The sequence below is a fragment of the Lagenorhynchus albirostris genome, chromosome 16 (genome assembly GCF_949774975.1).
Source record: "Lagenorhynchus albirostris chromosome 16, mLagAlb1.1, whole genome shotgun sequence".
In the NCBI taxonomy this organism is placed as follows: domain Eukaryota; kingdom Metazoa; phylum Chordata; class Mammalia; order Artiodactyla; family Delphinidae; genus Lagenorhynchus; species Lagenorhynchus albirostris.
In genome coordinates, this window is record NC_083110.1 from 5542968 (window position 1) to 5556654 (window position 13687).

The window sequence follows — 13687 nt, forward strand, 5'->3', positions numbered from 1 at the left end:
AGCCACCTTGTCCTGGGCTTTTGTTTGTTGGAAGATTTGTAATCACAGTTTCAATTTCAGTGCTTGTGATTGGTCTGTTCATATTTTCTGTTTCTTCCTGATTCAGTCTTGGCAGGTTGTGCATTTCTAAGAATTTGTCCATTTCTTCCAGATTGTCCATTTTATTGGCATAGAGTTTCTTGTAGTAATCTCTCATGATCTTTTGTATTTCTGCGGTGTCAGTTGTTACTTCTCCTTTTTCATTTCTAATTCTATTGATTTGAGTCTTCTCCCTTTTTTTCTTGATGAGTCTGGCTAGTGGGTTATCTATTTTGTTTATCTTCTCAAAGAACCAGCTTTTAGTTTTATTGATCTTTGCTATTGTTGCCTTCATATCTTTTTCATTTATTTATTTATTTATTTTTTAACATCTTCATTGGGGTACAATTGCCGCACAATGGTGTGTTAGTTTCTGCTCCACAGCAAAGCGAATCAGTCACACACATACATATGTTCCCATATCTCTTCCCTCTTGCGTCTCCCTCCCTCCCACCCTCCCTATCCCACCCCTCCAGGCTGTCACAAAGCACCGAGCCAATATCCCTGTGCCATGCGGCTGCTTCGCACTAGCTATCTACCTTACTACGTTTGTTAGTGTGTATATGTCCATGACTCTCTCTCGCCCTGTCACAGCTCACCCTTCCCCCTCCCCATATCCTCAAGTCCGTTCTCTAGGAGGTCTGCGTCTTTATTCCTGCCTTACCCCTAGGTTCTTCATGACATTTTTTTTTCTTAAAGTCCATATATATGTGTTAGCATACGGTATTTGTCTTTTTCTTTCTGACTTACTTCACTCTGTATGACAGACTCTAGGTCTATCCACCTCATGACACATAGCTCAATTTCGTTTCTTTTTGTGGCTGAGTAATATTCCATTGTATATATGTGCCACATCTTCTTTATCCATTCATCCGATGATGGACACTTACTTAGGTTGTTTCCATCTCCGGGCTATTGTAAACAGAGCTGCAATGAACATTTTGGTACATGACTCTTTTTGAATTATGGTTTTCTCAGGGTATATGCCCAGTAGTGGGATTGCTGTTTCATATGGTAGTTCTATTTGTAGTTTTTTAAGGAACCTCCATACTGTTCTCCATAGTGGCTGAACCAATTCACATTCCCACCAGCAGTGCAAGAGGGTTCCCTTTTCTCCACACCCTCTCCAGCATTTATTGTTTCTAGATTTTTTGATGATGGCCATTCTGACTGGTGTGAGATGATATCTCATTGTAGTTTTGATTTGCATTTCTCTAATGATTAGTGATGTTGAGCATTCTTTCATGTGTTTGTTGGCAGTCTGTATATCTTCTTTGGAGAAATGTCTGTTTAGGTCTTCTGCCCATTTTTGGATTGGGTTGTTTGTTTTTTTGTTATTGAGCTGCATGATCTGCTTGTAAATTGTGAAGATTAATCCTTTGTCAGTTGCTTCATTTGCAAATATTTTCTCCCATTCTGAGGGTTGTCTTTTGGTCTTGCTTATGGTTTCCTTTGCTGTGCAAAAGCTTTGAAGTTTCATTAGGTCCCATTTGTTTATTTTTGTTTTTATTTACATTACTCTAGGAGGTGGGTCAGAAAGGATCTTGCTGTGATTTATGTCTTAGAGTGTTCTGCCTATGTTTTCCTCTAAGAGTTTGATAGTTTCTGGCCTTATATTTAGGTCTTTAATCCATTTTGAGCTTATTTTTGTGTATGGTGTTAGCGAGTGATCTAATCTCATACTTTTACATGTATCTGTCCAGTTTTCCCAGCACCACTTATTGAAGAGGCTGTCCTTTCTCCACTGTACATTCCTGCCACCTTTATCAAAGATAAGGTGTCCATATGTGCGTGGGTTTATCTCTGGGCTTTCTATCCTGTTCCATTGATCTATCTTTCTGTTTTTGTGCCAGTACCATACTGTCTTGATTACTGTAGCTTTGTAGTATAGTCTGAAGTCAGGGAGCCTGATTCCTCCAGCTCCTTTTTTCGTTCTCAAGGTTGCTTTGGCTATTCGGGGTCTTTTGTGTTTCCATACAAATTGCGACATTTTTTGTTCTAGTTCTGTGAAAAATGCCAGTGGTAGTTTCATAGGGATTGCTTTGAGTCTATAGATTGCTTTGGGTAGTAGAGTCATTTTCACAATGTTGATTCTTCCAATCCAAGAACATGGTATATCTCTCCATCTATTTGTATCATCTTTAATTTCTTTCATCAGTGTCTTATAATTTCCTGCATACAGGTCTTTTGTCTCCTTAGGTAGGTTTATTCCTAGATATTTTATTCTTTTTGTTGCAATGGTAAATGGGAGTGTTTTCTTGTGTTCACGTTCAGATTTTTCATCATTAGTATATAGGAATGCCAGAGATTTCTGTGCCTTAATTTTGTATCCTGCCACTTTACCAAACTCATTGCTTAGCGCTAGTAGTTTTCTGGTAGCATCTTTAGGATTCTCTATGTATAGGATCATGTCATCTGCAAACAGTGACAGCTTTACTTCTTCTTTTCCCATTTGGATTCCTTTTATTTCCTTCTTTTCTCTGATTGCTGTGGCTAAAACTTCCAAAACTATGTTGAATAAGAGTGGTGAGAGTGGGCAACCTTGTCTTGTTCCTGATCTTAGTGGAAATGCTTTCAGTTTTTCACCATTGAGGATGATGTTGGCTGTGGGCTTGTCATATATGGCCTTTATTATGCTGAGGAAAGTTCCCTCTGTGCCTACTTTCTGCAGGGTTTTTATCATAAATGGGTGTTGAATTTTGTCAAAAGCTTTCTCTGCATCTATTGAGATGATCATATGGTTTTTCTCCTTCAATTTGTTAATATGGTTTATCACATTGATAGATTTGCGTATATTGAAGAATCCTTGCATTCCTGGAATAAACCCCAGTTGATCATGGTGTATGATCCTTTTAATGTGCTGTTGGATTCTGTTTGCTAGTATTTTGTTGACGATTTTTGCATCTATGTTCATCAGTGATATTGGCCTGTAGTTTTCTTTCTTTGTGACATCCTTGTCTGGTTTTGGTATCAAGGTGGTGGTGGCCTCGCAGAAGGAATTTGGGAGTGTTCCTCCCTCTGCTATATTTTGGAAGAGTTTGAGAAGGATAGGTGTTTGCTCTTCTCTAAATGTTTGGTAGAATTCGCCTGTGAAGCCACCTGGTCCTGGGCTTTTGTTTGTTGGAAGATTTGTAATCACAGTTTCAATTTCAGTGCTTGTGATTGGTCTGTTCATATTTTCTGTTTCTTCCTGTTTCAGTCTTGGCAGGTTGTGCATTTCTAAGAATTTGTCCATTTCTTCCAGGTTGTCCATTTTATTGGCATAGAGTTGCTTGTAGTAATCGCTCATGATCTTTTGTATTTCTGCAGTGTCAGTTGTTACTTCTCCTTTTTCATTTCTAATTGTATTGATTTGAGTCTTCTCCCTTTTTTTCTTGATGAGTCTGGCTAGTGGGTTATCTATGTTGTTTATCTTCTCGAAGAAGCAGCTTTTAGTTTTATTGATCTTTGCTATTGTTTCCTTCATTTCTTTTTCATTTATTTCTGATCTGATTTTTATGATTTCTTTCCTTCTGCTAAATTTGTTTTTTTTTTTTGGTTCTTTCTCTAATTGCTTGAGGTGCAAGGTTAGGTTGTTTATTCGAGATGCTTCCTGTTTCTTAATGTAGGATTGTATTGCTATAAACTTCCCTCTTAGAACTGCTTTTGCTGCATCCCATAGATTTTGGGTCATCGTGTCTCCATTGTCATTTGTTTGTAGGTATTTTTAAATTTCCTCTTTGATTTCTTCAGTGATCACTTGGTTATTAATAAGTAGTGTATTGTTTAGCCTCCATGTGTTTGTATTTTTTATAGATGTTTTCCTGTAATTGATATCTAGTCTCATAGCATTGTGGTCGGAAAAGATACTTGATATAATTTCGATTTTGTTAAATTTACCAAGACTTGCTTTGTGACCCAAGATATGATCTATCCTGGAGAATGTTCCATGAGCACTATAGAAAAATGTGTATTCTGTTGGTTTTGGGTGTAATGTCCTATAAATATCAATTAAGTCCATCTTGTTTAATGTATCATTTAAAGCTTGTGTTTCCTTATTTATTTTCATTTTGGATGATCTGTCCATTGGTGAAAGTGGGGTGTTAAAGTCCCCTACTATGAATGTGTTACTGTCGATTTCCCCTTTTATGGCTGTTAGTATTTGCCTTATGTGTTGAGGTGCTCCTGTGTTGGGTGTATAAGTAGTTAGTATTGTTACATCTTCTTCTTGGATTGATCCCTTGATCATTATGTACTGTCCTTCTTTGTCTCTTCTAATAGTCTTTATTTTAAAGTCTATTTTGTCTGTTATGAGAATTGCTACTCCAGCTTTCTTTTGGTTTCCATTTGCATGAAATATCTTTTTCCATCCCCTTACTTTCCGTCTGTATGTGTCTCTAGGTCTGAAGTGGGTCTCTTGTAGGCAGCAAATATATGGGTCTTGTTTTTGTATCCATTCAGCCAATCTGTGTCTTTTGGTGGGAGCGTTTAGTCCATTTACATTTAAGGTAATTATCGATATGTATGTTCCTATTTCCATTTCCTTAACTGTTTTGGGTTCGTTATTGTAGGTCTTTTCCTTCTCTTGTGTTTCTTGCCTAGAGAAGTTCCTTTAGCAGTTGTTGTAGAGCTGGTTTGGTAGTGCTGAACTCTCTCAGCTTTTGCTTGTCTGTAAAGGTTTTAATTTCTCCATCAAATCTGAATGAGATCCTTGCTGGGTAGAGTAATGATGCTTGCAGGTTTTCCTCCTTCATCACTTTAAATATGTTCTGCCAGTCCCTTCTGGCTTGCAGAGTTTCTGCCGAAAGATCAGCTGTTAACCTATGGCCATTCCCTGGTGTGTTATTTTTTGTTTTTTTCCTTGCTGCTTTTAATATGTTTTCTTTGTATTTAATTTTTGACAGTTTCATTAATATGTGTCTTGGCGTATTTCTCCTTGGATTTATCCTGTTTGGGGCTCTCTGTGCTTCCTGGACCTGATTAACTATTTCCTTTCCCATATTAGGGAAGTTTTCAACTATAATCCTTTCAAATATTTTCTCAGTCCCTTTCTTTTTCTGTTCTTCTACTGGAACCCGTATAATTCGAATGTTGGTGCGTTTACCGTTGTCCCAAAGGTCTCTGAGACTGTCCTCAGTTCTTTTCATTCTTTTTGTTTACTCTGCTCTGCAGTAGTTATTTCCACTATTTTATCTTCCAGGTCACTTATCCGTTCTTCTGCCTCCGTTCTTCTGCTATTGATCCCATCCAGAGTATTTTTCATTTTATTTATTGTGTTGTTCATCGTTTGTTTCATCTTTAGTTCTTCTAGGTCCTTGTTAAATGTTTCTTGCATTTTGTCTCTTCTATTTCCAAGAATTTGGATCATCTTTACTATCATTATTCTTATTTCTTTTTCAGGTAAACTGCGTATTTCCTCTTCATTTGTTAGGTCTGGTGGGTGTTTATCTTGCTTCTTCATCTGCTGTGTGTTTTTCTGTCTTCTCATTTTGCTTATCTTACTGTGTTTGGGGTCTCCTTTTTGCAGGCTGCAGGTTCGTAGTTCCCTTTGTTTTTGGTGTCTGCCCCCAGTGGCTAAGGTTGGTTCAGTGGGTTGTGTAGGCTTCTTGGTGGAGGGGACTAGTGCCTGTGTTCTGGTGGATGAGGCTGGATCTTGTCTTTCTGGTGGGCAGGTCCACGTCTGGTGGTGTGTTTTGGAGTGTCTGTGGACTTATGATTTTAGGCAGCCTCTCTGCTAATGGGTGGGGTTGTGTTCCTGTCTTGCTAGTTTGACATAGGATGTTCAGCACTGTAGCTTGCTTGTTGTTGGGTGAATCTGGGTGCTGGTGTTGAGATGGATATCTCTGGGAGATTTTCACTGTTTGATATTATGTGGAGCTGGGAGGTCTCTTGTGGACCAGTGTCCTGAAGTTGGCTCTCCCACCTCAGAGGCACAGCACTGACTCCTGGCTGCAGCACCAAGAACCTTTCATCCACATGGCTCAGAATAAAAGGGAGAAAAAGTAGAAAGAAAGAATTAGTAGAAGAAAGAAAGAAAGAAAGAAAGGAGGGAGCATCGGAGGGAGGGAGGGAGGAAGGAAGGAGGGAAGGAAGGAAAAGAAGAAAGAATGAAGATAAAGTAAAATAAAATAAAGTAAGATAAAATATAATAAAGTTATTAAAGTAATAAAATAGGAGAAAAAAAATTTTTAAAAAAAGGATGTATAGAGCCCTAGGACAAATGGTGGAAGGAAAACTATACAGACAAACTCTCACACAGAAGCATACACATACACACTCACAAAAAGAGGAAAAGGGGAAATATCAGAAATCTTGCTCTCAAAGTCCACCTCCTCAACTTGTGATGATTCGTTGTGTTTTGGGAGGTCTGAGGTCTTCTGCCAGCGTTCGGTAGGTGTTCTGTAGGAGTTGTTCCACGTGTAGATGTATTTCTGGTGTATTACTTGTGGAAAAACTGCATTCCATGCTGGGCCTGGAAGTTCCAAAGCTCAGTTCTGTGAGTAAATTGCAACCAAGATTTATAAACTGCAAAAAAAGATAGTGTTCACATGTACGTCTTTCGATAGACGGTATTTTATTACAGGATAAATCTCCGGCCCGCTGTCCACACGAGTGTCGCGGCTTTGGCCGCCGGGGCCCCTCCAGAACCGGTAGCCTCAGTGAGGCCGCCCTCCCCTTGGCCTCCGGGGAGTTCCGTGACGGCGGAGGGAAGAGACCCCGAGCTGCAGGAGTTCTAAATCATGAAGTCTTATGACCTGAGAGTCCTATGGACTGTGAACTTGCATAGTACATTTCACATGTGTAAGCACGTATACTTCTTGAGAAGGTGCACAGGGCACTCAAATTCTCAACAGGGTCAGTAACCCAAAAAGGGTTAGGACTCCTTGGTCTATTCTTTAGAGACTCTTATACATAAGATGCACTGATTCAAAATGGTTTTAAATATATATTACTTAGGCCACTTACATGATTTATATTGAACAATTAGTTACATTTAAATCTGTGCTTTTGTTTAAGCTGCATAGCTTGCCCTTATCTCAGACCCTTTTTTCTCAACAGATAAAATATTTTGATAAAAGAAGAGACTACTTAAAATTCAAAGAAAAATTTGAAGCAGGAGAGTTCCAGCCTCCGAAAACAGCTGCAAAGTCCTAGGCTGTTCCTGAACATTTCAGAAAGGTTGAAATAATTTTTTCTGGACATTCAAAAATGCTCTATATGACAACAGTAGTTTGAATGATGGCAAACACCAATGCTTGTTCCAAATATACAACTCTTAATTTAAATGGTCAAGTAACAAGATTCCATTTTTCAAAAGACAGACTTGAAATAAAATGGTATGAAATATGCTTAATTGAGTAAAAAACATATTTTAAGAAAAAACAAAATTAAAGCTTATGAAAACATGTACCTTTTTTGTTGTTGGAGGATGGGTAGTAGGCAAATACTATTATTGATAGAGATATGGATAACCACTGAAAAAAATAAGATTTGCCATTGTCCTGGGAGTTAGCATTTTAATACAGACAGAAAAAACTGAGGAATGGAAGAAGGTTCAACTTAAAATATACGGGTAAAATAATAAAAGCGATCTACAAAAAACCCTACAGCTAATATAGTTAATGATAAGACAATGAATGCTTTTTCCCTCAAATCAGTAACAAGCGAAGGATATCCTCACTTCTCCTATTCAACATGGTACTGGATTCCTAGCTACCTCAAAAGAAAAAAAGCACACAAATGGGAAGGAACAAATAAAACTGGCTCTATTCATGGACAATATGATTATCTCTGTAGAAAATCCCAAAGAATCGACAAAAAGAGCACCTAGAATTAATAAGTGAATCTTAGAAAGGTGGCAGGAAACAAGGTCAATATACAAAAGAAAATCATATTTGTGTATACCAGCAATGAACAGCTGGAATCTAAAATAAAATTTAAAATGTGCCATTTACAATAACATTAAAAAAACTAAAAATAAAAGGAATACTTAGATATAAATCTAACAGTATGTGCAGGACCTATATCCTGAGAACTACAGAACACTTGAAATCAGAGATCAACTTAATTGGGGAGAGGTACAGTGTTCATGGATTAGAAGACTCAGTGTTGTTAATTTACTGTTAAGTTCTCCCCAGTTTGTTCTATGGGTTCAAAACAACCCCAATCAAAATCTCAAGATTTTTGGTAGATTCTACCAAGCTGATTCTAAAATTTGTATGGAAAGTCAAAGGACCTAAGATAGCCAAAACAATTCTGAAAAGAACAAAATTGGAAGATTCATATTATATGATTTTAATGCTTATTGTAAAGCTACAGTGATTAAGATAGTATGGTATTGGCAGAAGGATAGACACATAGTTCAGTAGAACAGATCAGAGCCCAGAAATATACCCACACAGTTAGAGTCAACTGAGTTTGGACAAGGTGAAAAGGCGATTCCGTAAAGGATAATCTTTTCAGCAAATGGTGCTGGAAAAATTGGATGTCCATGCACAACAAAAAGAGCCTTGACATAAACTGCACCTTGTTAAAAAAAAAAAAACAAAAAAAAAACTCAAAATGGATCATAGACTTAAATGTAAAATATAGAACTATATAACTTCCAGAAGAAAATATGGAGAAATTCTGCATGATTTGGGGTTTGGAAGTGAATTTTTATAACGTCTTAACTTTTTAAAAAATTTGTTTTATTTATTTTATTTTTGGCTGCATTGGATCTCCTTTGTGGTGCGTGGGCTTCTCATTGCAGTGGCTTCTCTTGTTGCAGAGCACGGGCTGTAGGCACACAGACTTCAGCAGTTGTGGCTCGCGGGCTCTAGAGCACAGGCTCAGTAGTTGTGGCGCATGGGCTTAGTTGCCCCGCGGCATCTGTGATCTTCCTGGACTAGGGATCGAACCCATGTCCCCTGCATTGGCAGGTGGATTCTTAACCACTGTGCCACCAGGGAAGCCCTGGAAGTGAATTTTTAGATGATGACCTCAAAAGCACAATCCATAAGAGGAAAAAAAAAAGCTAAGTTGGACTTTATCAGTATTAAAAATTTCTGCTCTGTGAAAGATACAATTAAGAGAATGAAAAGATAAAACTGGGAGAAAATATTGCAAATCACATATCTCATTAAAGAACGTGTATCCAGAATAACAAACCCTTATTTTAAAAATAGCCCAAGTTAAAAAAATAGGCAAATTACGTGAATATTTTCACAACTCTATTCATAGTGTTAGAAATAATATTATGAAAAGATGCTCCATATTATTTGTAGAGTAAATTAAAACCGTGATGACCTATCACTACACACCTGTCAGAGTGCCTTAAATTAAAAAAAGTTGATAGTACCAAGTACTGATGAAGAGGCATAGCAACAGAAACCTGGCATTCACTGCTGGTGGGGAAAGGGGTCGACTCTGAAAGGGTTACACAAAGGGATTTTTAGCAGGAAGCTGTTTCCTGTGGCACTGTGGTGGTGCATCCGTGTATGCACTTGTCAAAACCCACAGGACTGTACATGGTAGAGAGTGTCTTTGTGTGCACATTAAAATCAAATCAACCAGGGGGACTTCCCTGGTGGTCCAGTGGTTAAGACTCTGCACTCCCAATGCAGGGGGCCCGGGTTCGATCCCTGGTCGGGGAACTAAGATCCCACGTACTGCAGCAAAGCCCGCGTGCCACAACTATTGAGCCCACGCGCTCTAGAGCCTTTGGGCCGCAACTAGAGAAGCCCGTGCGTCTGCAGGAACGAAGAGCCCACACAGCCTGAAGAAAAAAAGAAAATATTAGTCCCATCCATCTCAAAATAAGTAAATAAATAAAAATGAAATCAACCGGGATTTTGGAGGAATTCTAGTTTGGAACGAAGAATGATAAATGAATCTAAATATTATAAATATATGACAAACTCACTGAAAGGGATGGATAAGAAAGGGGCTGACCCACAATAACTTTGAAAAATGGAGTTCTGACTGGATTCTGTAAGACTGAACACGAAAAGAACTACGCACATCGCTAAATTTCACAGGGATGTGGTGCAGCAATTCTGAAACTGCAGTCATGAGAACCAGGTTTGTGTTAGAAAAATCAGTTAAAAATAAGAGGTGCATGTTAGAATGAACCCTGTGGTGTTGGATTGGTGTCAGAGACAGCGGGAAGAATTCCTGTTTATGTGAACATATCTGGACGTAGTACTTGTACACACATGGGCTGGTGGACACCCAGGTCCCCTAGCTCTGTCCACTGAGAGGGCCTGCAGTGACAAGTCCAGGAGCAACGAGCACACCCAGCACCCAGATCTCGATTTCTAATAGTATTCACCAATAAATGGAACCAATGATCCTTGGTGAAATGTCTGGCTCTAGAACTGGTATAGAGAGAGTAAAGATGAGCCTGGAGCATTGTGTATATAAGAATGTAAGAAAGTACTTTAAAAAAAAAAAAAAGGGCATGCCAAAGGACACAAGAGCCAACCATCAGCCCTGCCATAAACAGATGACTGACGAAAGGACAAGACTTCCTTACAGAGGAATTCCAAGTAATAAAGGAGCAGCATCCTGGATGCCAAAGTCAGTGCTCCTGGAACAGAAAACGTGTTATTAGTGGGAGATGGGAAATCTGGATATACATCAGGATTGTAGTCTGCTTAGTGAACAGCACCATTATCAACGTTAACTTCTTAGTTTTGATAAATGTCCATGGTTATGTAAGATCCTATTAGAGGCATCTGGGTGAAGGGCATATGGAAACGATGCACTATCTTTGCAGCTCTCCTGCAAAACAAAAATTATTTTAATAAAGCTACAGACACGCCTCCCGGGAGGAGGCACCGCCCCGCCACGCGGAATTCTCGGTCTGGGTCTTGCTGGAGCTTGGTGGCCGCTCTGTCACTAGTCTGAGTCGGGAGTGCCTGTATGGAACCCCAGAAATACGACTCAACAGTATGATTCAAAGCAGCGGAACGAGCAAGACCACGTCTGCGAGTCTTCACTGCAGCATCGTTTTCACTGGAAAAGTGGAAACAATCCAGAATGTTCCGCAGCAAGCCCCCAAATGGTAATCTTACAACTTGAGAACTCTCCCTGGAAAAGTAAGAGCCCAGAAACTGCTGAGCCTCCCAGTCTCAATTTCCTTTCCCAGATTCATCAAGTAGGTCCTTGGGGATTACATGAGAAAATGCACGTAAAGTGCTTAGCAGAGTGCCTGGAATGCAGAAACAATGAACGACAGTGAACTTGGCATCCGCGTTGACTAGCTTGGCCCTTGCTGCAACCTGCATTCTCACTGACAAATTCCAGCAGGTTATGTCTGGAATTTGTGATGAGTGACTTCAGAAGGACCAAGGCTTTCGGTGCCGAACCGAGGATGTTCACATCCTTTTGTCTGGAAATCAGACAAATTATTACAAATCAGACAAATTATTACAAATTTGTCTGATTTTATTACAATAAAAAATATTTTTATTTATAATATATAATAATATATATTATTATATATATATTTTATATATAATATATATTATATATAGTATATATATTATATATTTATATATATAAATAAATATAAAAAAATATATATAAAAAACAAATAAAATAAATATATATAAAAAATAAATATATATTTATTACAATAAATAATATTTTTATTTATAATATATAATAATAAAAATAATAAAATAAATAATAAAATAAATAAATAATAATAATAAAATAAATAAATAAAAATAATAATAAAAATAAATATATATTTATTACAATAAATATTTTTATTTATAATATATAATAATATATATATTATTACATATATTTTTATATATATAAAAATATATATTATATATGTATTATATATAATATATATAATATATATAATATATATAATATATATATAAAAATATATAATAATAAATTATTATTACAAATCAGACAAATTATTACACTGGTCTGATTTTTGAAGCCAACTGATGTGTGAGACTGTGAGAAAGTCACCTTATCACTTTGTTCCTATTTCCGTCTCTGTCTCAGGTGATGGGGGTGGATTACTGTACCTGAAGTATACAGAAGTAGGAGGAGAAATGTTGTTCTGGGGCTTCCAAATGATATAATTCTATTCAATCCCACCACTGAATATTCTACCCTGGATTTATGTGGCATCCACTTTTACTGTCCCCTCTCCATCCTTCACCAGACTTTTAATTTTTTCCTCATGAGAATGTATTATTCTTACAGTAACAACAAAGAGCTAATGTAAAATGACCAGCAACAAATTGACTCTATTTTAATTCTGACTTGAGCCTCCAAAGTGGAATGAAGAATGTGAGTGCAAAATTTGCTTTATGATATAATGGGTGGAAAACCCCACCTAATTCTAATTATTCTCTACATTTCTTCCTCTACATGTTTGTATAGTCTTGGCTATTTTATTTAAATCCAAGTTCTTTGTATTCATTTTCTTTTTTTTTTTAATTGAAGTATAGTTCATTTACAATATTGTTAGTTGCAGGTGTACAGCATAGTGATTCAGTGTTTTTACAGATTATATTCCATTATAGGTTATTTCAAGATACTGGGTATAGTTCACTGTGCTATACAGTATATCCTGTTGCTTATCTATTTTATATATAGTAGCTTGTATCTGTTCATCTCATACCCCTAACTTGGCCCTCCCCCCTTCATTCTCCCCTTTGGTAACCACTAGGTTGTTTTTTTTTTTTTCCGGTACGCGGGCCTCTCACTGTTGTGGCCTCTCCCGTTGCGGAGCACAGGCTCCGGACACGCAGGCTCAGCAGCCGTGGCCCACGGGCCCAGCCGCTCCGCGGCACGTGGGATCCCCCTAGACCAGGACACGAACCCGCGTCCCCCGCACCGGCAGGCGGAGTCTCAACCACTGCGCCACCAGGGAAGCCCTCTGTATCTGTGAGTCTGTTTCGGTTTTGCATATAGATCCATTTGTATTATTTTTTAGATTCTACATATAAGTGATATTGTAGAGTAAAAATATAAATTAAAAAATAAAGCTACAGAAGAAAAAAGTACGTAACAGGTAACGAACTCTGAAACTTAATTATTATTAAAAAAGGACCCAGACATGATTGAAGTGCATTGCTGGATGGTGACAGTTACCATTAAATAATAAAGTAATCCTAATATCAAACAAAAAACCCTCAGAAGAAGAGAAACAGCACATCAACCCTCGTGGGTTCCATTCTCACTACTGGTAACGATGTGCAAGGGTGTCACCTCCTTTGGGTCCACGTTGACAACTGTCAGAAGGTAGACTATTTCTAATCACTATTTGAACCCTGAGCGAAGATGGCATATGAAAATTTCCTAAAAACTTCATATGAATGATTATGGCCGAGTTTATGACTTTAAAAATAAGTTATGAACTTACAGGGAAGCTGGTTTGGCACCTTGCCAAGCATGTTTCCTCCCTGCGCAGAAGTAGATACAAATCAGCAGAAAGAGGCCAATGGCTCCTCCTCATGCTGAAGCTTTGCTCCCCCCCCACCCCGCCCTGTGCTTGCTCTTGACAGGGGTGTGGTATTCACAGATAATCAGAGCTGCCCTAATTCTGCCTTCCTCCTACCATGATCCACATTTCTGACAATACTAGTTTCTAGGAAAGAAATGATCTTTTTAA

The 13687-nt window shown here is 38.0% G+C and overlaps 1 protein-coding gene and 1 non-coding gene across 2 annotated transcripts in view; both read left to right on the forward strand.

Annotated features, from left to right (window-relative positions):
• The window catches only part of LOC132507457 (cytochrome c oxidase assembly factor 6 homolog), a 28208-nt gene extending 20802 nt beyond the window's left edge, over positions 1–7406 (forward strand). Inside the window, exon 3 of the mRNA XM_060126879.1 lies at positions 7117–7406. Coding sequence (XP_059982862.1) covers positions 7117–7212 — 96 coding nt within the window. The 3' untranslated portion in view covers positions 7213–7406. The remainder of the gene's footprint in view (positions 1–7116) is intronic.
• Positions 7407–9619: 2213 nt separating this feature from the next.
• On the forward strand, positions 9620–9692 carry TRNAG-CCC (transfer RNA glycine (anticodon CCC)). The gene has a single exon. It is a non-coding gene; the product is annotated as a tRNA-Gly (tRNA).
• The last annotated feature ends 3995 nt before the right edge of the window (positions 9693–13687 follow it).